This window comes from Salvelinus alpinus, chromosome 16, assembly GCF_045679555.1.
Source record: "Salvelinus alpinus chromosome 16, SLU_Salpinus.1, whole genome shotgun sequence".
Taxonomy (NCBI): domain Eukaryota; kingdom Metazoa; phylum Chordata; class Actinopteri; order Salmoniformes; family Salmonidae; genus Salvelinus; species Salvelinus alpinus.
This window is the reverse complement of record NC_092101.1, coordinates 28,874,959-28,896,719: the sequence shown is the minus strand read 5'-3', so window position 1 is coordinate 28,896,719 and position 21,761 is coordinate 28,874,959. Positions and strand designations below refer to the sequence as shown.

The 21,761-nt window shown below is 42.8% G+C and overlaps 1 protein-coding gene and 1 pseudogene across 1 annotated transcript; one reads left to right on the top strand and one right to left on the bottom strand.

Moving 5' to 3' along the window:
- Nucleotides 1–765: 765 nt before the first annotated feature.
- Nucleotides 766–6,525, bottom strand: LOC139541782 (mitochondria-eating protein-like; annotated as a pseudogene).
- Nucleotides 6,526–7,086: 561 nt separating this feature from the next.
- On the top strand, nt 7,087–15,379 carry LOC139541302 (beta-sarcoglycan-like). Its single transcript, XM_071345809.1, has 6 exons — nt 7,087–7,225; nt 8,028–8,237; nt 11,563–11,748; nt 12,229–12,420; nt 12,581–12,712; nt 12,824–15,379. The coding sequence occupies exons 1-6, from the start codon at nt 7,211–7,213 to the stop codon at nt 13,028–13,030; spliced, it is 942 nt and encodes a 313-aa protein (XP_071201910.1). The 5' UTR covers nt 7,087–7,210; the 3' UTR covers nt 13,031–15,379.
- The last annotated feature ends 6,382 nt before the right edge of the window (nt 15,380–21,761 follow it).

Here is a 21,761-nt window from a genome sequence, read left to right as displayed (position 1 = left end):
TTCTAATCAACAAACAACAATTACAACCCAGGAACATAGAACTCTTAGAATCTAATCAACAAACAAGGACAACATCTCATTAACTTACAGGCAGCTCATTGCCAAACAAGCACTGTGACCAGCGAGCTGCTATCATCAACAGTGCTGTTAAATCAACAAACAGGCCCTGGAGGGTGGAAGTAGACCTAATGCCTGTTTCAGCTTGGTGTCTGCTCTGTGAAGCAGGGGTCCAATTGTGTGCACTGGAGAGCATTTAAACAGCCAATTGTGTCATGTGTTTGGCTTGTGAGGGGAGCAGGGCAGGACTGGGCAAGGCATGAGGAGATGGAACGCTAATTAGACTGTGGTAATTAGGGACTGTGAATGCCGGATCATCACGAGGCTGGCATCACCACTGAGAGTGTGCTTAGTAAGTGCATTCATATGTACACACAAAGAAAGACACATACATACACCCGCATACACATGTGCGCTGCAAGTACACACTCTTCAGCATGGTTGGAGACTCTTATCCTCAATAATTGCTCTCGTCTTTTCCTTCTCCCCGTTCCTCTCTCCATGGCTCTGTGTCTCTTGATGGAGAGTCATAGTTTAGGCCCTACTTTAATTACAGACATACAAACTTAGTCTTGCTCAAAGTTCCTGATGTGCAGTGACTTTGAGAGTCCAAGGACAGGCCCAAATTTTAATTTTAATTTTTAACAATTCAGAAACCTACAGTATTTTTGGCTCTAGAGAAAACCTTGTTCCTTCTGGAGCCACTCTTTTCCTCTGCAGAGTCTAGCCTCTACAGTAGAACAACAGTGCCCTCTAATGTCTTACTTGCAGTACTACCGGAACTCTCAGCTTTTAACATCAGTGCAGACCCACTGAGATCAATATCCAGATAAAACTCTAACCCTTTGGAATGGTGGAGCATACCTTCAATTGACAACTAACTCACCCATAGGGAACAGGACCGTTTTTTCTTTCATGCACTATGGGGGGCACTGGTACTGTAAAGGGTGATGGAAGGGTAATTTGCTATAGTCGGGAGAGAGAAGAACATTGCGGTCCAAAAAGTTCCCTGCAGTAAGAATAACTTCGACCAGGGTTCTTTGAGAACACAAAGTACAGCATGAGTAAAATAGAGTAGGGCTTTCATGCTGAAAATAAAAGGTCTGCTGCTTATGAATTCATAGCACGGTCTGCATGCATTATACCAAACAGTGCTTTCTAATTTTCCTGTCGGCTTGAGTCCTGAGCCATTCTGTAATTACATTGCTGTAGTCTCTGTACTGTACGTATAGCCAAGGCCAAGGCTGGGGGAGGTTATGTGATACCCTGGCAACGGCAGTTTTATTGTTATTTGTCCTCATGGTCAGTGAATCAGTCTTTCTAAACATCTCAGTAACTTGTTTGGTATGTTCCCTGTTGGCCTGTCTCGTTACCATCCCCCCCCTAGACTGTCGGGCCAAAGGGATTCGTAACAAGGACAAAGTCCACCTCCGGAGAGAAGGAAATCCGTGGGTTCACATTCATGGCGTTGATCATGTCCTGGGAGTGGGAACAACATTACAAGACACACACCTCCTAGTAACAAACACTCAATGAACTACAGTGCATGAGACTCTATAAATTGGAATGTAAAGGTGACTGGAATCCACAAGTTTTTGTAATATGTCAGACATATCAGTAAGAGAAGTGTAGCCCATACATTAACACTAGCCTGCACGTCGTAGAGGTCCAGGTTCCTGACGATGTAGTCCACCACTGACTCATCCAGGATCTCTGGCCCCAGCTGGGAGGGAGACATGGTCTTCCTCACACGCAGCTTGAACTGGCCAGCTTGGCTGCCTGGAAGGCCTTCTGATAAACACACACACACACACAAGATTAGAGATACTGTATGGAATAGGAGATTTACAGAGAAACCAACCTCCGGTCTGACATATAAAATTCACAGGTTGTACTGTCAGCAGCATTATTCCATATGTACAGGATGTCCAGATTTCATACCACAGTGGCGATGAAGATGATTATCTGGACCATCTCCAGGTTGTCTATGTAGCGTCTCAGCTCCACAGCATACAGGTCACTGAATCGGGACACGAGCCGTGCGTGACGAGTTGTTGAGCTGGGCCCGGGTGGGAGACTCACTACTCAGGGGGCTGGAGTGGTGGATATGTCTGGGCAGGGGGCTGGTGGAACGACTCCTCACCAACCTGACAGAGGTGAAGGGAATATTGGAGAGGAACGTGTTCAAAATACTGTATCATTCAAAAGAGGAAAGAGGCAAGTAAAAAAAATATAGAATTTTCAGCACATTTTGGGCCATCTTGTGGGAGGAGGAGATAAATGGATATGAGATTTACTGTGTATATGCGTGTCCTGCTCACCTCTCTTGCAGCATGCTCTTCTCTGCTGTGAGGAAAGACACCTCATCCCTCAGCAGACACCCCTGACTCTCAGTCATCCAGAACATTCAGCTTCCTCTTATAGGTCTCCACCTGGTCACGGGCCACACGCAATCTGACACACCAAAAGCACTCACAAACTTCTACAGATGCACAATCGAGAGCATCCTGTCGGGCTGTATCACCGCCTGGTACGGCAACTGCTCCGCCCACAACCGTAAGGCTCTCCAGAGGGTAGTGAGGTCTGCAGAACGCATCACCAGGGGCAAACTACCTGCCCTCCAGGACACCTACACCACCCGATGTCACAGGAAGGCCATAAAGATCATCAAGGACAACAACCACCCAAGCCACTGCCTGTTCACCCCGCTATCATCCAGAAGGCGAGGTCAGTACAGGTGCATCAAAGCAGGGACCGAGAGACTGAAAAACAGCTTCTATCTCAAGGCCATCAGACTGTTAAACAGCCACCACTAACATTTAGCGGCCGCTGCCAACATACTGACTCAACTCCAGCCACTTTAAAAATGGGAACTGATGGAAATTATGTAAAAATGTACCACTAGCCACTTTAAGCAATGCCACTTAATACAATGTTTACATACCCTACATTACCCATCTCATATGTATATATACTGTACTCTATATCATCTACTGCATCTTGCCATCTTTATGCAATACATGTACCACTAGCCACTTTAAACTATGCCACTTTATGTTTACATACCCTACAGTACTCATCTCATATGTATATACCGTACTCTATACCATCTACTGCATCTGCCATGCCGTTCTGTACCACCACTCATCCATATATCTTTATGTACATATTCTTTATCCCTTTACACTTGTGTGTGTGTGTAAGGTAGTAGTGTGGAATTGTTAGGTTAGATTACTGTTGGTTATTACTGCATTGTCGGAACTAGAAGCACAAGCATTTCGCTACACTCGCATTAACATCTGCTAACCATGTGTATGTGACTAATAAATTTGATTTGATTTGATTTGATTTGATTTTAATAACCTCAGAACATACACATCAATAAGCCAAAGAGAACAAATAATACTCACATGAAAATTGTACTAAACTGTATTTTTTTCTCCATTCCTTTACTTAGATTTGTGTGTATTAGGTAGTTGTTGAATTGTTAGATTACATGTTAGACATTGCTGCACTGTTAGAACTAGAAGCACAAGCATTTCGCTACACTCACAAAAACACCTGCTAACCATGTGTATGTGACCAATAACATTTGATTTATTACAGTATATAACAGTATCACTCACTCTGCTTTCAGCTGTAGTATCTCATCCTCTGTGGCCAGCAGAGTTGTGGCTGACATGTTTTTGGTGTCCAGTTGCAGATGAGTATCCGCCAGTCTGTAAACCCATTTAATATACCAGTAAGTGAATACAACTTAGACCAGAAAGTTAGTCATACATTACCTGGTGTAGACTTATGTGATCGGATTTAAATGAGTAGGTTCATTGTATGGATTAATAACAAATATTGTTTGTTTAGTGCAGACTTACTCCTGTTTGCGAGACTCCAGCTGCAGGTGAGTGGAGCACAGCTGAGTATCCATCCTCTGCATGTCGTTCTCATGGGTGGCAGACAGCGCCCTGATCTTCCACTCCTTCTTCACAGACTCCTGCATGACAACACACAGCATTTAGCCTTGACTATCACTGTCTTAATCACAATGTGACAGAACAGAATATAATATAACAAATAACTTAATATAAATAATTTGTACTTAACAAATCATTTAATCTCTGTACAACCATAACAGAACACAGATGATTTCACCTGAATGAGGTTGAGGCTGGTGTTGTTGGTGACAGAGGAGGCATTATTAGACAATTGTTTGGCTAAGGCAAAAGAGAGGAGAGTTTTGAGAAGAAGCTTAGACACATACCCTCTCTAGCAGTGAGGTTGAGGATGGTGAATAGTTGTCCCTGTATCTTGGAGGTGAGCTCCACCAACTCACAGCACCTGTTCAGATTCTTGTCACAGGAGATGACCTAGGAAGGTGGCAAACAGGGTTGAGAATAACGAACCAACACAAACTGGACATACAATTTAAAGCTAGTCCTTAACTGAAACAATAACAAAGCGGTCACCCCGCCTCTTTTGGTAAAAAGCTGAGGGATGGGCCTGGAGAAATGTAACCACTCATTCATAGACAGAGATATGGATGTAAGGACTGACCATCCATTATATCATAATAGTTTTAACCATGTTTACAAACATTGGAGTAAAACAAGTTTATATTTTGGTTTCTGATGGGGTGTGTCTGACAGTTGAACTAAGTACATGAGGCTTTTATATTGTTCATGAATCAGTGGGGTATAGATCATTCATTTATAAGTCCAAAAATTGATGTAGCAACTAAGGATTCTATCTTTTAATGTAATCTCAGTTGTGGGGTCAATTTAGGAGACTTTAGTGATTATCTTTATTAATCATATTGAATCCAGGATATGTGCATATAAAATGACTTATCTGTCACTTCCAGTGAGTCAAATGCACTAGTTGGTCTCTGAAGTATGTGATAATGCATTGGTCCAATCAGGACATGCCTTTCAGGTTCCTACCAAAATGCTCGCGGGGCATGCTCGAGACCCTTGCATTCAAAGTCACAAGGAATGGTTTCACGGTTGCCATGACGACTGGCGTCGATAGTAACCAAACTCCTAAATCAATGTCATCAAAAGAAGTGAATCCCTTTACTGTTACATTGTTTCAAGTAATTGCGATACAGTGTAACAAACATGCGAACGTCAAATTATTATAATATATTTGACTACATCTAATCAAGTGTGGCATAATCAAGTAGGCTAATCAACTTATTTTAGAGACATGTTTGGATTTTTTTATTTAACTAAGCAAGTCAGTTAAGAACAAATTCTTATTTACAATGAAGGCCTACCAAAAGGCCACCTGCGGGGACGGGGTTGGGATTAAAAATAAATTAAATAAAAATATTGGACAAAACACACATCACGACAACACAACACTACATAAGACAACAGCAACACATGATAACATAGCATGGTAGAAACATAAAAAGAGACCAATGACAACAACAGCATGGTAGCAACACAACATGGCAGCAGCACAAAACAGGGTACAAACATTATTGGGCAAAGACAACAGCACAAAGGGCAAGAAGATAGAGACAACAATACACCACGTAAAGCAGCCAAACTGGATAGACATTTTTATTTTATTTATTTACTACCCGCTTTTTCTCCCCAATTTCGTGGTATCCAATTGTTAGTAGTTACTATCTTGTCTCATCGCTACAACTCCCGTACGGGCTCGGGAGAGACGAAGGTCGAAAGCCATGCGTCCTCCGAAACACAACCCAACACAGCACGCATCCAACCCGGAAGCCAGCCGCACCAATGTGTCGGAGGAAACACCGTGCACCTGGCGACCTTGGTTAGCGTGCACTGCGCCCGGCCCGCCACAGGAGTCGCTGGTGCGCGATGAGACAAGGATATCCCTAGGATAGACATTTTAAGGACGAAACAAATGATCAAGGGAAGAAAACATTTGATTGAACACAAGTGATTCATTCAATCGGTTATGGAATTCCACACAAATATCATATTTCTTACAGACTACTATTATTTAGACAACTATTCATTTACATATAAATACCAATTGTAGCCTTATAAAGGCCTAGTTGGTTCCTTTTCAGCCAACATATTTAGGGTAGAAATAAATGATTTATGACTTACATGGTAGTTGCATAACGCTGAAGGAAGATGTGTTCACCAGCCTCCTTAGCGAGTCGGCCATGTCTGCTCCACTCCCTAAAATCCTGAAAGGTTTAACGCTCCTGGACAACAGTGGGATTTAATATTGGGCGAGAGCTCCGGTGACAGGCGCGGGCTCCATTTTTATACCAGCTGTAAAAATTCTTGCCCTTGACGTTTTGTCCACCTTCGTTACAACGGGTGCCAAGCGCCACCTCAGTTGTGGCAATGCTTTTTTACTCAGAATACAGAGTGAGAATGTTTGTTAAAGCTTGCGTTATTTTCAGTGATAGTCTGGTTATTCCCGAGAAAGAGGTGGATAGGAAAGACTACATACAGAGGTGCTTCTACAGTTAGCTTCTTTATGATACAGGTGTAGTCGGCTGTCTGTGATGTAAACGAGACCATTGTAATGTCATACTGTCACAAACACGTGGGTGCTGTGTCAAGCACAGGAAAAAACAGTGGAGCATAGACACATTTCCCTAATGAATTTTAGGACAATAAATTACACGTATCTTTTTGTCCACATAGGTAATAGTCTAAAGAAAATCAAACTAATGAAGTGGCCATTATAATTTTCTAACGTTAATATTATTAAACTTCAACAAGCATAACATGCTCTGTGTAATTGATGGACAAATGGTCTGGACTCTAGTCTATTCGGAAGCCCCGCCTGCAAGTTATCTATGGAAAAAATATGAATGGATGATTTATGTGGACTTTTCTATTTTGGAATCCTGCTGCTGGCCTTTTCTATTGGCTGGTTTAGCCAGGAATGAACCATCTGTGATAAACACTGACAACTATCACTGTACGATCACTGTACGGCTACAGTGATCCAGCTATGTGACATTTTGATACAAATGCCTCCAATTTAGCATTATTTTATGTATTTTCTCATATAATTAGTACACTGACAAACTATTCGCAAGTATTAAAACTGGACAGATATATCTTATTTTATTAATTTCGATGAAGTGGTCTCCTCCACTGTCTTTCCCGACTCTCGAGCTGTCAACCGCAGTCGAAAAGGGAGGGTCAACATGGCGTCTGAGCAGGTCTGTTTTCAATAGCCTAAGACATTCTTGTTTTTCTACATTTCACATTCACGGTTTGCTTTTCAAACGTCTGGGGTTTAGATTTAAGCATCTACATCAATACGAACTCATTTGAAAGAATTTATTTTAGTCGGACGTTGTAAAGCGGTTGCGGAATATCCATACGGTTTTACTCTTCCCAAGCCCTTTATAATGTTTTTATGAAAAGCTATCGCTCGAAATAACGGTTGATTGGCGCAGTTTTCCACGGCATTGGTCAATTTAAACTGGTTGTATTATCCCAAAGCATGAAGTTATCTTTTAATTTGAGTTGAATATGGACATATTCACATTTGTTACGGGAAAATACGAGTGATTTATTTTTAGTCATTGCACACAGACAGAGAGACTCGGGTGTATAATTGCGCGCATTCTTTAGAGCAGTCTGTCTATCCAGCGACGCCTGCGTAAACGCTAATTAAATACAATGTGGTAGTTTCAGTGTTACAATATATGGTTCTGTTTCTCTGTAGTGAGATATATATTTGTTACGTTGTAACTACATGTGGTAGTTAAGTAGACTGTCAATTGGGTTGTTACAATGTATCAACTAGATTAACTAGACTGCAGAGTGGAATACAATAACCTGTGGTACTGTAGTTTCAGTGTGATAGCTAGAACTCTCTTCACGTTTCGTCTCACACAGTGAAGTCCATGCTTTGATTAATGGGGACCACCCAAAAAGTGGTGTGTAGATGTCACAGCATCTACACACTTTACGCCTGAGCCTTTATACTGATGTTTACTGTTGTGTCTGTTGAAGGAGAGTTCCAACGGGCCTGTGAAGAGGTCTATGAGGGAGAAGGCCATCGAACGGCGGACCACCAACAAGGAGCACAACAGCAACTTCAAGGCAGGCTATGTGCCCATAGAGGAGGAGCGCCTGCACAAGACAGGCCTGAGAGGACGCAAGGGCAACATGGCTGTCTGCATCATCATCCTGCTCTTCCTGCTGGCACTCATCAACCTCATTGTGAGTGCCCAATTACACACAAAGCTCCTCTGCATTATGTAATCATCCTTGTGTATCTGAATTCACTTTTAACTCAGGCTAGTAGCATGGCGCCAGAGAAGATGGCTGACGTTTTACGTGCTCCTAACTGAATGTGTTTTTTTGTTTGGTTGTTTGTAACTTATTTTTTTACTTATTCTGTACATAATGTTGCTGCTACTGTCTCTTATGACCGAAAATAACTTCTGGACATCAGAACAGCGATTACTCACCACGAACAGGCAGAAGCATTTTTTCCATTTCAACGAGTACGACGAGCCCAACATGAAGGACATACTGCTTTCCCGGGAACAGGCCCAAATCCCTGTCATTTGCGTGAAGAGAAGACTGAGAAAAAGAGGACAGAGGACAAGCTGACTTCTGAGACTTCGTAGGCGATCGAATAAACCCCCACTGCCTTCCGTTCTACTAGCTAACATGCAATCATTGGAAAATAAATGGGACATTAAAAATGGAAATATTGATGTATATTTGTAAACAACAGCTGGTGCAGGATATCTAAGGAAGTCTCGAGGTTTTGCTCGCCTGAGGCAGAGTATCTCATGATAAGCTGTAGACCACACTATGTACCGAGAGAGTTTTAATCTGTATTTTTCGTAGCTGTCTACATACCACCACAGACCGATGCTGGCACTAAGACCGCACTCAATGAGCTGTATTCCGCCATAAACAAACAGGAAAACACTCATCCAGAGGCTGCTCTCCTGGTGGCGGGGACTTTAATGCAGGGAAACTTAAATCAGTTTTACCAAATTTCTATCAGCATGTTAAATGTGCAACCAGAGGGGAAAAAAACTCTAGACCACCTTTACTCCACACACAGAGATGCGTACAAAGCTCTCCCTCACCCTCCATTTGGCAAATCTGACCATAATTCTATCCTCCTGATTCCCGCTTACAAGCTAAAATTTAAGCAGGAAGCAGCAGTGACTCGATCTATAAAAAGTTGGCAGATGAAGCAGATGCTAAGCTACAGGACTGTTTTGCTAGCACAGACTGGAATATGTTCCGGGATTCTTCCGATGGCATTGAGGTGTACACCAGTCATTGTCTACATCAATAAGTGCATTGATGACGTCATCCCCACAGTGACCATGCGTACACACCCCAACCAGAAGCCATGGATTACAGGCAACATCTACACTGAGCTAAAGGCTAGAGCTGCCGCTTTCAAGGAGCAGGACTCTAATCCGGAAGCTTATATGAAATCCCGCTATGCCCTCCGACGAACCATCAAACAGGCAAAGCGTCAATACGGGACTAAGATCGAATTGTACTACAACGGCTCCGACACTCGTCGGATGTGGCAGGGCTTGCAAACCATTACAGACTACAAAGGGAAGCACAGCCGAGAGCTGCCCAGTGACACAAGCCTACCAGACGAGCTAAACTACTTCTATGCTCGCTTCGAGGCAAATAACACTGAAACATGCATGAGATCACCAGCTGTTCCCGGACGACTGTGTGATCACGCTCTCCGCAGCCGATGTGAGTAAGACCTTGAAATAGGTCAACATTCACAAGGCCGCAGGGCCAGACGGATTACCAAGACGTGTACTGCGAGCATAGGCTGACAAACTGGCAAGTGTCTTCACTGACATTTTCAGCCTCTCCCTGTCCAAGTCTGTAATATCAACATGTTTTAAGCAGACCACCATTGTCCCTGTGCCCAAGAACACTAACGTAGCCTGCCTAAATGACTGACCCGTCTGTTGCCATGAAGTGCTTTGAAAGGCTGGTCATGGCTCATGTCAACACCATTATCCCAGAAACCCTAGACCCAATGCAATTTGCATACCGCCCTAACAGATCCACAGATGATGCAATCTCTATTGCACTCCACACTCCCCTTTCCCACCTGGACAAAAGGAACACCTATGTGAGAATGCTATTCATTGACTACAGCTCAGCGTTCAACACCATAGTGCCTTCAAAGCTCATTAATAAGCTAAGGACCCTGGGACTAAACACCTCCCTCTGCAACTGGATCCTGGACTTACAGACGGGCCGCCCCCAGGTGGTAAGGGTAGGTAACAACACATTCGCCACGCTGATCCTCAACACAGGGGCCCCTCAGGGGTGCGTGCTCAGTCCCCTCCTGTACTCCCTGTTCACTCATGACTGCACGGCCAGGCACGTCTCCAACACCATCATTAAGTTTGCCGATGACAACAGTGGTAGGCCTGATCACCAACAACGACGAGGCGGCCAATAGGGAGGAGGTCAGAGAACTGGCCGTGTGGTGCCAGGACAACAACCTCTCCCTCAACATGATCCAAGACAAAGGAGATGATTGTGGACTACAGGAGGAGGAACGAGCACACCCCCATTCTCATCTACAGGGCTGTAGTGGAGCCGGTTGAGAGCTTCAAGTTCCTTGGTGTCCACATCACCAACAAACTAACATGGTCTTAGCACACCAAGACAGTCGTGAAGAGGGCACGACAAAACCTATTCCCCCTCAGGAGACTGAAGAGATTTGGCATGGGTCCTCAGATCCTCAAAAGGTTCTACAGCTGCACCATCGAGAGCATCCTGACTGGTTGCATCACTGCCTGCTATGGCAACTGCTCGGCCTCTGACCGCAAGACACTACAGAGGGTAGTGCGAGTGGCCCAGTACATCTCTGGGGCCAAGCTTCCTGCCATCCAGGACCTCTATACCAGGCGGTGTCAGAGGAAAGCCCCAATAATTGTCAGACTCCAGCCACCCTAGTCATAGACTGTTCTCTCTGCTACCGCACGGCAAGCGGTACCGGAGCACCAAGTCTAGGTCCAAGCGGCTTCTTAACAGCTTCTACCCCCAAGCCATAAGACTCCTGAACATCTAATCAAATGGCTACCCAGACTATTTGCATTGCCCACCCCCCCACCCCTTCTTTTACGCCGCTGCTACTCTCTGTTAATATCTATGCGTAGTCATTTTAATAACTCTACCTACATGTACATTACATTTTACCTCAATTACCTCGACTAACCGGTGCCCCCGCATATTGACTCTGTACCGGTACCCCCTGTATATAGTCTCGCTATTGTTATTTTACTGCTGCTCTTTAATTACTTGTTCCTTTTATTTCTTATTCTTATTTGTATTTTTTAAACTGCATTGTTGGTTAGGGGCTTGTAAGTAAGCATTTCACTGTAAGGTCTACACCTGTTGTATTCGGCGCATGTGACTAATACATTTTGATTTGATTCGCATGGCATCATGATAATGTTAGTTATGGCTATGTTATGATCATGACAATAATCAAATCAATATATCTGTACATTTTCCCAACTATCAGATCACTCTAGTGATCTGGACGGTGATACGAATCGGGCCTAGTGGTTGTGACAGTATGGAGTTTCATGAAAGTGGGCTGCTCCGTTTCAAGCAGAAGGCAGACATGGGCGTGGTCCACCCACTGCACAAGAGTACTGTGGGGGGCAGGAAGGACCAGGACCTGGTTATCACCGGCAACAACAACCCGGTGAGCTCAGGCAAAACACACTCACTTAGGCAAAACAGTCAGTTAGTCAAAACCCATTCACCTAGACAACACACACACAACACAGGCACAAACACACACACTGAATAGATTCAGAACACACAAATGCATTGTTGTAACTAGTCTATACATACACACATCCCCAATACCCAAATATAAATACATTAACCTTTTACTGCGTTGGGCTAAATCAGTGTTTCTTGGTAGTCTTAAGCAACTCTACTTTGAAACATAAGTATACACCTCAAACACATGGTTATGGGCTTAAAAATACTTAAATATCACAAAACCATTTGACATAGAAACAGCAGATTTTCAGCTGGGTTTAAAAAAATTATGTTTTAATTATTAAATTATGAAAAACATTCCACCCATGAGGCCACTGGGTCATTTGACTGCAGAAAAGGGCTACTCAGACTGTATGCTCTTACATGTATAGTTTCTTTTGTATATGTGTTCCAGGTGGTGTTTCAGCAGGGCTCCACTAAGCTCAGTGTTGAGAAAGAGAAGACGTCCATCACCAGTGACATGGGCATATCCTTCACTGACCCCCGCACTCAGAACACCTTCTTCAGCACAGACTTTGAAAACCATGAGTTCCACCTGCCCAAAGGAGTCAAAGTACTCAATGTGAAGAAGGCCTCCACAGAAAGGGTATGTTTCAGGGTTACAGAAGCTATCTAATAAAACATGTAATTAAACCGTAGGATTGACCTTGCGGTGTGTTACTGGAGATCAAATACATTCTAGAATCTGTTCCTGTCATTGATGAACATTTTGAAAAATCCCAGAAAAAGTGAAGACTCTCTTTCAGATCACCAGCAACGCTTCCTCTGACCTGTCCATCAAAGGGGACAGCAAGGCCATCATCCGTGGCAACGAGGGGGTCTTCATCATGGGCAAGACAGTGGAGTTCAGGATGGGAGGGGACATTGAGCTCAGAGCTGTGAGTGTCACCCCTTACCAAATTTGTAATACATTTTGTATACAATTTGAAAGTCTATGGTGTAGTGTATTCCATTAACAGATATGGTTAACAAGGTATTTCCCTTTGCAGGAGAACAGTATTGTTTTGAACGGATCTGTGATGGTGAGCGTCACTCGCATGCCTAACTCCTCAGTGGGGGCCAATGTGTATTTCGACGAGGGTCTGTTGAGGTACAAGCTGTGTATGTGTGCAGACGGCACTCTGTTCCGTGTCCAGGTGAAGTATCAGAACATGGGCTGCCAGACCTCAGACAATCCATGTGGAAAGGCTCACTAAAGAGCCTGGAACACAAACTGATGTTACTCCATCCATCCTCTCCTACAATCAACAGATGGTCTGGCCAACCAGTGTTGAAATACCATAGAATGGTGTACAGTGCATACTCTATATGCATTCAAACACTCTTTTTTTATGGTGGTCTTTTTGTTTGTCTGCATATTCACCTGGTCAAATATATCTAATTAAGTGTTAAAGTATTATCATAGTTTTTTTCTGACTATATGAAGTAACAGAAGCAGCACTTTACCAAGCCATCCAGTATTACCAGTATTCTGGATATTTTTATTAATCATTATTTTACATTTATATTTCCGCTGGCAGCTGTGTGTGACTCAAATACAAGTCACCCTGTATTAGGCATCAGCCACTGATCACATAGTGTGGGACACATTTATTTATTGATTATGGTTAGTTAAGGAGTTATGAGTTGGAGTTAGTGGGATATGTGCGAAATAGGAAAGTTAATTTTAGCCATTCAGTATTGCTGATTGCAGGAGATAATCTGTGCTTGTTTAAAGGTCTAGTGTAGATTTTCATGAGTTGACTCTCTCAGCACTCTAAATTGCTATCTACATCTGCCTTCTCATCCTGTACGTGCCAAACATTGTCTCTGTGTCTTCACAAAGGAAGAGATTAGAGTGTCTTTAGTTATGATGCCAAATTGAATTCATTTCCATGTGTCTAATATATTGCCTAATGTTCAGAAAAGGGAATATACACTATATATACAAAAGTATGTGGACACCGCTTCAAATTAGTGGATTTGGCTATTTCAGCTACACCCGTTGCTGACGGGTATATAAAATCGAGCACACAGCCATGCAATTTCCATAGACAAACATTGGCAGTAGAATGGCCTTACTGAAGAGCTCAGTGACTTTCAACATGGCACCGTCATAGGATCGCACCTTTCCAACAAGTCAGTTAGTCAAATTTCTGCTCTGCTAGAGCTTCCCCGGTCAACTGTAAGTGCTTTTATTGTGAAATGAAAACGTCTAGGAGCAACAGCGGCTCAGCCGCGAAGTGGTAGGCCACAAGCTCAGAACGGGACCGCAGAGTGCTGAAGCGCTTAAAAACCGTCTGTCCTCGGTTGCAACACTCACTATCGAGTTCCAAACTGCCTCTGGAAGCAACATCAGCACAATAACTGTTCTTTGGGAGCTTCATGAAATGGGTTTCCAGCCGCACACAAGACTAAGATCACCATGTGCAATGCAAAGCGTCGGCTGGAGTGGTGTAAACTTGCCACCATTGGACTTTGGAGCAGTGGAAATGCGTTCTCTGGAGTGATTGAATCATACTTCACCATCTGGCAGTCCGACTGATGAATCTGGGTTTGGCGGACGCTAGGAGAACGCTACCTGCCTGAATGTATAGTGCCAACTGTAAAGTTTGGTGGAGGAGGAATAATGGTCTGGTGCTGTTTTTCATTGTTCGGGCTAGGCCCCTTAGTTCCAGTGAAGGGAAATCTTAACGCTACAGCATACAATGACATACTAGACAATTGTGTACTTCCAACTAAGTGGCAACCGTTTGGGCAAGGCCCTTTCCTGTTTCAGCATGACAATGTCCCCGTGCACAAAGCGAGGTCCATACAGAAATGGTTTGTCAAGATCGGTGTGGAAGAACTTGACTGCCCTGCACAGAGCCCTGACCTCAACCCCATCGAACATCTTTGGGATGAATTGGAACGCCGACTGCCAGCCATGCTAAATTTGCCCAACATCACTGCCCAACCACACTAATTCTCTTGTGGCTGAATGGAAGCAAGTCCCCGAAGCAATGTTCCACCATCTAGTGGTAAGCCTCCCCAGAAGAGTGGAGGCTGTTATCGCAGCAAAGGGGGACCAACTCCATATTAATGTCTATGATTTTGGGATGAGATGTTCGACGAGCAGGTTTCCACATACTTTTGGTCATGTAGTGAGTGTACTTGCACTAAGATACACTACAGATTAATGCAGTCAGCTGTTTCTTTTTTCTTTTTCTGTGGTATTCATGAAGCTTTGTTTGTTTCAATTATATTTTGTTAACATGGGTTTGAAACATACTATTGAGTGATATTTTGTGCAATATAACGTGAAGTGGCAATACTACAAGGGTGATGTTTATCTATTTTGAGCTCATTGGCATTTGTCTAACATGCTTATATTGTGTATTAAATTATTTCTACGGTAACAATGTGCTTGGAGAAATGTGATCATCTCAAGCAGCAATATGGACTCCATGCTTTAATAGATGTAGGAATTCATTGTTTTCCAATGGAACCTTGAGAATGAGCTTTTGGATAATATCAATGATTTAACTTATGTTTGTTTAAATAAAGGAATATTCTGTGTTTGAAAAGCCCTGTAATCTGTATTGCTTCTTGTCTCGTGTCGATTTGCAGTTTTATTTTCACGTTTGAAAACTGCCCTATTTGTACCCTATCCCACAATGCCCACTTGGAAGTGTCAATGCATTTACAGTGTACTAGCTATATTCTACGTCTACTACATTTACAGTGTACTAGCTATATTCTACGTCTACTACATTTACAGTGTACTAGCTATATTCTACGTCTACTACATTTACAGTGTACTAGCTATATTCTACGTCTACTACATTTACAGTGTACTAGCTATATTCTACGTCTACTACATTTACAGTGTACTAGCTATATTCTACGTCTACTACATTTACAGTGTACTAGCTATATTCTACGTCTACTACATTTACAGTGTACTAGCTATATTCTACGTCTACTACATTTACAGTGTACTAGCTATATTCTACGTCTACTACATTTACAGTGTACTAGCTATATTCTACGTCTACTACATTTACAGTGTACTAGCTATATTCTACGTCTACTACATTTACAGTGTACTAGCTATATTCTACGTCTTCTACATTTACAGTGTACTAGCTATATTCTACGTCTACTACATTTACAGTGTACTAGCTATATTCTACGTCTACTACATTTACAGTGTACTAGCTATATTCTACGTCTACTACATTTTACACAGTAAAGGGGCAAAATAACCAAGATTACTTTTATAGCATGAAATCTGTTCCAATCTAGTTATTTATTAATAAATCCAAGCTGGGCGTAGTTGTCCTTTTCATGAGTATTTCTGGCAGCACAGTTAACTGTGAAAGAGAGGAAAACAACGTCCTGGTGAGACATTAACCACGCCATGTGAATGATTTCACATCAGCATAACGTTTATGCCATTGTTGTGAATGCATGTCTGACTCAACATGTTAATAGACACTGAAGACTTTGATCTGAAACTACAGGAGAAAAAGTTGTAAAAATCTGCTACCTTTGCCAATGTACTGGACGGGCCTGGGGAGAGACTGAAAGTCGAGTTCATTACGGTTGTATACAATGCAGACATGGAGGGGTGAGTGAGTTTTTTTCACGCATTCATTTATATTTGTGTGTATGACGTGTGCTAATATTGCAATGCATGTTTCTAAATTTGAGAGTAATGCGTGTGTTTTGACTTTATTTGGATGCTGTTGTATGTGTTACTCTTGGTATATTAGGGTATATCTATTGAATTTACCTTCAATACTGTATGTGTTCATACATTGTCTTTAATGTTGAAACTCACAAGTCACTAACATTAGTTATCTCTTTTTGTTCTACCTATGGGCACAGGGCTGTTTGTGATGGCCGTGTCTCAGTGGATGTTCTGTGCTGCAGTGCTGCTCCTCCTCATCCAGGGGCTCCAGTGTTCTCCAACTCCCCCTGCCTGTCCTGAGTTCTGCCTTTGTCAGAGAGGTCCTCTGTTAAACTGTTCCTCCGCTGGCCTTTCCAAGGCCCCACAACACATCCCTTCCACCGTAAATGATCTAGACCTATCTCACAACCTCCTGAACTCCCTTGCCCCCTCGTGGCCAAGTTGGGGGCTTAATAATCTATGGCTTGGACACAACAGCATCACTCACCTGTCTCTGTGTGTGAGGAGGACCTGGAGGGGTAAACATGGGAGAATACTCCTCTCACACAACAGAGAAAGATGTGTATCCTGGGCCCCGGCCCTGCAGCTGCTGTCTGCTGAGAGGAACCAGCTAGAGATGATCCCTGAGGGTGAGTCACACACACACTCTAACACATCAGGAATTGCTTCGCTGTACTATAAATGTAGTTACACTAATCACAGGTTGCTTTGCCTAACACACATACAGGTAACTGCCAAATTAAAGGAAACACTTGAGTAAATGAGGGATACAAAGTATATTGAAAGCAAGTGCTCCCACACAGGTGTGGTTCCTGAGTTAATTAAGCAATTAACATCCCATCATGCTTAGGGTCATGTATAAAAATGCCCAGTTGCCCATTATTTTGCCTACCATGGCTAGAAGATCTCTGTGTCTTTGAAAGAGGGGTCTCAAAGGAGCATAGGAGGTTTAAAGGGTGTGTGTGTTTTTGCTCAGTCATCAGATCTCAACCCAATTGAACACACCTGAAAAAGCGTTTTCTACAACCATTAACAAAACACCAAATGATGGAATTTCTTGTGGAAGAATGGTGTCACATCCCTCCAGTAGAGTTCCAGGCACTTGTAGAATCTATGCCAAGGCGCATTGAAGCTGTTTTGGCTTGTAGTGGCCCAACGCCCTATTAATACACTTTATGTTGGTGTTTCCTTTATTTTGGCAGTTACCTTGCATTTGGAAAGTATTCAGACCATTGACTTTTTCCACATTTTGTTACGTTACAGCCTTATTCAAAAAAGAATAAAGTTGTTTAATCCTCATCAATCTACACACAATACCCCATATTGACAAAGAAAATTAAAAATACATTTATTAAAAATAAAAAACAGAAGTGCCTTATTTACATAAGAATTCAGACCTTTGCTATGAGACTCGAAATTGAGCTCGGATGCATCCTGTTTCCATTGATCATCCTTGAGATATTTCTACAACTTGATTGGAGTCCACCTGTGGTAAATGAAATTGATTGGACATGATTTGGAAAGGCACACACCTGTCTATATAAGATCCCACAGATGACAGTGCATGTCAAAGCAAAAAACCAAGCCGTGAGGTCGAAGGAATTGTCCGTAGATCTCTGAGAGAGGATTGTTTCAAGGCACAGATCTGGCGAAGGGTACCAAAAATGTTTTGTAGCATTGAAGGTCCCCAAGACCACAGTGGCCTCCATCATTCTTTAATGGAAGAAGTTTGGAACCACCAAGACTCTTCCTAGAGCTGGCCGCCAGGCCAAACTGAGCAATCGGGGGTGAAGGGCCTTGGTGAGGGAGGTGACCAAGAACCCGTTGGTCACTCTGACAGAGCTCTAGAGTTCCTCTGTGGAGATGGGAGAACCTTACAGAAGGACAACCATCTCTGCAGCACTCCACCAATCAGGCCTTTATGGTAGAGTGGCCAGACAGAAGCCACTCAGTAAAAGGCACACGACAGCCCACTTGGAGTTTGCCAAAAGGCACCATAAGGACTCTCATACCATGAGAAACATGATGAAACCAAGATTGAACTCTGGCCTGAATGCCAAGTGTCACTTCTGGAGGAAACCTGGCACAATCCCTACGGTGAATCATGGTTGTGGCATCATCATGCTGTTGGGATGTATTTCAGCGGGAGGGACTGGGAAACTATTCAGGATTGATGAAGAACGGAGATGAACGGAGCAAAGTACAGAGAGATCCTTGATGAAAACCTGCTCCAGAGAGCTCAGGACCTCAGACTGGGTCGAGTGTTCACCTTCCAACAGGACACGGCCCTAAGCACACAGCCAAGACAACGTAGAAGTGGCTTCGGGACAAGACTCTGAATGTCCTTGAGTGGCCCAACCAGATACCGGACTTGAACCCGATCAAACATCTCCGGAGAGACCTGAAAAAAGCTGTGCAGCGATGCTCCTCATCCAACCTGACAGAGCTTGAGAGGATCTGCAGAGAAGAATGGGAGAAACTCCCCAAATACAGGTGTGCCAAGCTTGTAGCATCATACTCAAGAAGACTCGAGGCTGTAATCACAGCCAAAGGTGCTTCAACAAAGTACTGAGTAAAGGGTCTGAATACTTACAGTACCAGTCAAAGGTTTGGACGCACCTACTCATTCCAGGGTTTTTATTTATTTTTACTATTTTCTACATTGTAGTATAATAGTGAATACATCAAAACTATGAAAAAATACACATGGAATCATGTAGTAACCAAAAAAGTGTTAAAGAATTCAAATTATATTTTATATTTTTCCAAGTAGCCACCCTTTGCCTTGACGACAGCTTTGTACACTCTTGGCATTCTCTCAACCAGCTTCACCTGGAATGCTTTTCCAACTGTCTTGAAGGAGTTTCCACATATGCTGAGCACTTGATGGCTGCTTTTCCTTCACTTTGCGGTCCAACTCATCCCAAACCATCTCAATTGGGTTGAGGTCGGGTGATTGGGGAGACCAGGTCATCTGATGCAGCACTCAATCACTCTCCTTATTGGTCAAATAGCCCTTACACAGCCTGAAGGTTTGTTGGGCCATTATCCTGTTGAAAAACAAATGATAGTCCCACTAAGTGCAAACCAGATGGGATGGCATATTGCTGCAGAATGCTGTGGTAGCCATGCTGGTTAAGTGTGCCTTGAATTCTAAATAAATCACTGACAGTGTCACCAGCAAAGCACTCCCACACCATCACACCTCCTCCTCCATGCTTCACGGTGGGAACCACACATGCGGAGATCATCCGTTCACCTACTCTGCGTCTCACAAAGACACGGCAGTTGGAACCAAAAATCTCAAATTTGGACTCATCAGACCAACAGACAGATTTCCACCGGTCTAATGTCCATTGCTCATGTTACTTGGCCCAAGCAAGTCTCTTCTTATTGGTGTCCTTTAGTAGTGGTTTCTTTGCAGCAATTCTACCATGAAGACCTGATTCATGCAGTCTCCTCTGAACAGTTAAAAAAACAGATAAAGCAACACCTCGCGGCACAACGCCTCTCCCCTATTTGACCTAGATAGTTTGTGTGTATACATTGATATGTAGGCTACGTGTGCCTTTTTAAAAATGTATGTAGTTCTGTCCTTGAGCTGTTCTTGTCTAATGATATTCTGTATTATGTCATTCTGTATTATATTTCATGTTTTGTGTGGACCCCAGGAAGAGTAGCTGCTGCTTTTGCAACAGCTAATGGGGATCCTAATAAAATACCAAATACCAATACCAAACAGTTGATGTTGAGATGTGTCTGTTACTTGAACTCTGAAGCATTTATTTGGGCTGCAATTTCTGAGGCTGGTAACTCTAATGAACTTATCCTCTGCAGCAGAGGTAACTCTGGGGCTTCCTTTCCTGTGGCGTTCCTCATCAGAGCCAGTTTCATCATAGCGCCTGGTTTTTGTGACTGCACTTGAAGAAACGTTCAAAGTTCTTGAATTTTCCGCATTGACTGACCTTCATGTCTTAAAGTAATGATGGACTGTCGTTTCCCTTTGCTTATTTGAGCTGTTCTTGCCATAATATGGACTTGGTCTTTTACCAAATAGGGCTATCTTCTGTATACCACCCCTACCTTGTCACAACACCACTGGCTCAAACACATTAAGAAGGAAAGAAATTCCACTATTAAACTTTCAACAAGGCACGCCTGTTAATTTAAGTGCATTCCAGGTGACTATCCCATGAAGCTGGTTGAGAGAATGCCAAGTGTGTGCAAAGCTGCCATCAAGGCAAATGGTGGCTACTTTAAAGAATCTCAAATATGAAATATATTGTTTAACACTTATTTGGTTACTACATGATTCCATGTGTTATTTCATAGTTTTGATGTCTTCACTATTATTCTATAATGTTGAAAATAGTAAAAATAAAGAAAAACCCTGGAATGAGTACACGAGTCCAAACTTTTGACTGGTACTGTATGTAAATGTGATATTTATGTTATTTTTTATAACATTTGCAAAACTTTCCAATTTTTGGTTTTGTTTTGTCCTTATGGGCTATTGTGTATAGATTGAACAGGAAAAAAACTATTTCATCCATTTTCGAATAAGTCTGTAATGTAACAAAATGTGGAAAAAGTCAAGGTCTAAATACTTTCTGAATGCACTGTACACGCACATGCATGACCACCCATACTCTTATGAATGATTATCCAACATAATTAGGACTTTGCTCTTTTCGGAAATGATTAAACTGGCCCAGTCAATCACAAAATGAATTTGACAAATCATTGTACAATCTTCAGCCAATTGTAGACGCTGTTTACTGACATTCCAATGGTTCATCAGAGGGTGTAAAAGTGTAATGATTGTGTTTTAAAGGAGGAAAATGCCTCAATCATAATTTTATGGTAGTATTATCTTGCTTTTTTAATATTCCATCGGAGGAGTTGAACCTTTTAGTTGTGTATGCATTCACTGGTGATTGTGCTTTCTCCTTGTTTGAGGTTTGTGAGGACTGTCGGCAGTTGCTCTGTGAGACAGAGGCCTCTCCGTGCTGTTTGGTATTCTGCTCACAGTCTCCTAGCGCTCCTCTAAGGAAGCCCAGACCCACAATGCCTCACTTCAGCTCAGCAGTGTCAGCCTAGTGAAAAGAGGAGACCGCAGGAGAGACTGAAAATCAGTGTAAACTAAATTCTGTCAACAGAAATCCTTGGCCTGAATCAGTCATAACATTTCCATTTTAGTAGACACTTATCCAGAGCGACTTACAGGAGCAATTAGGGTTAAGTGCCTTGCTCAATGGCACATAGGCAGGCTT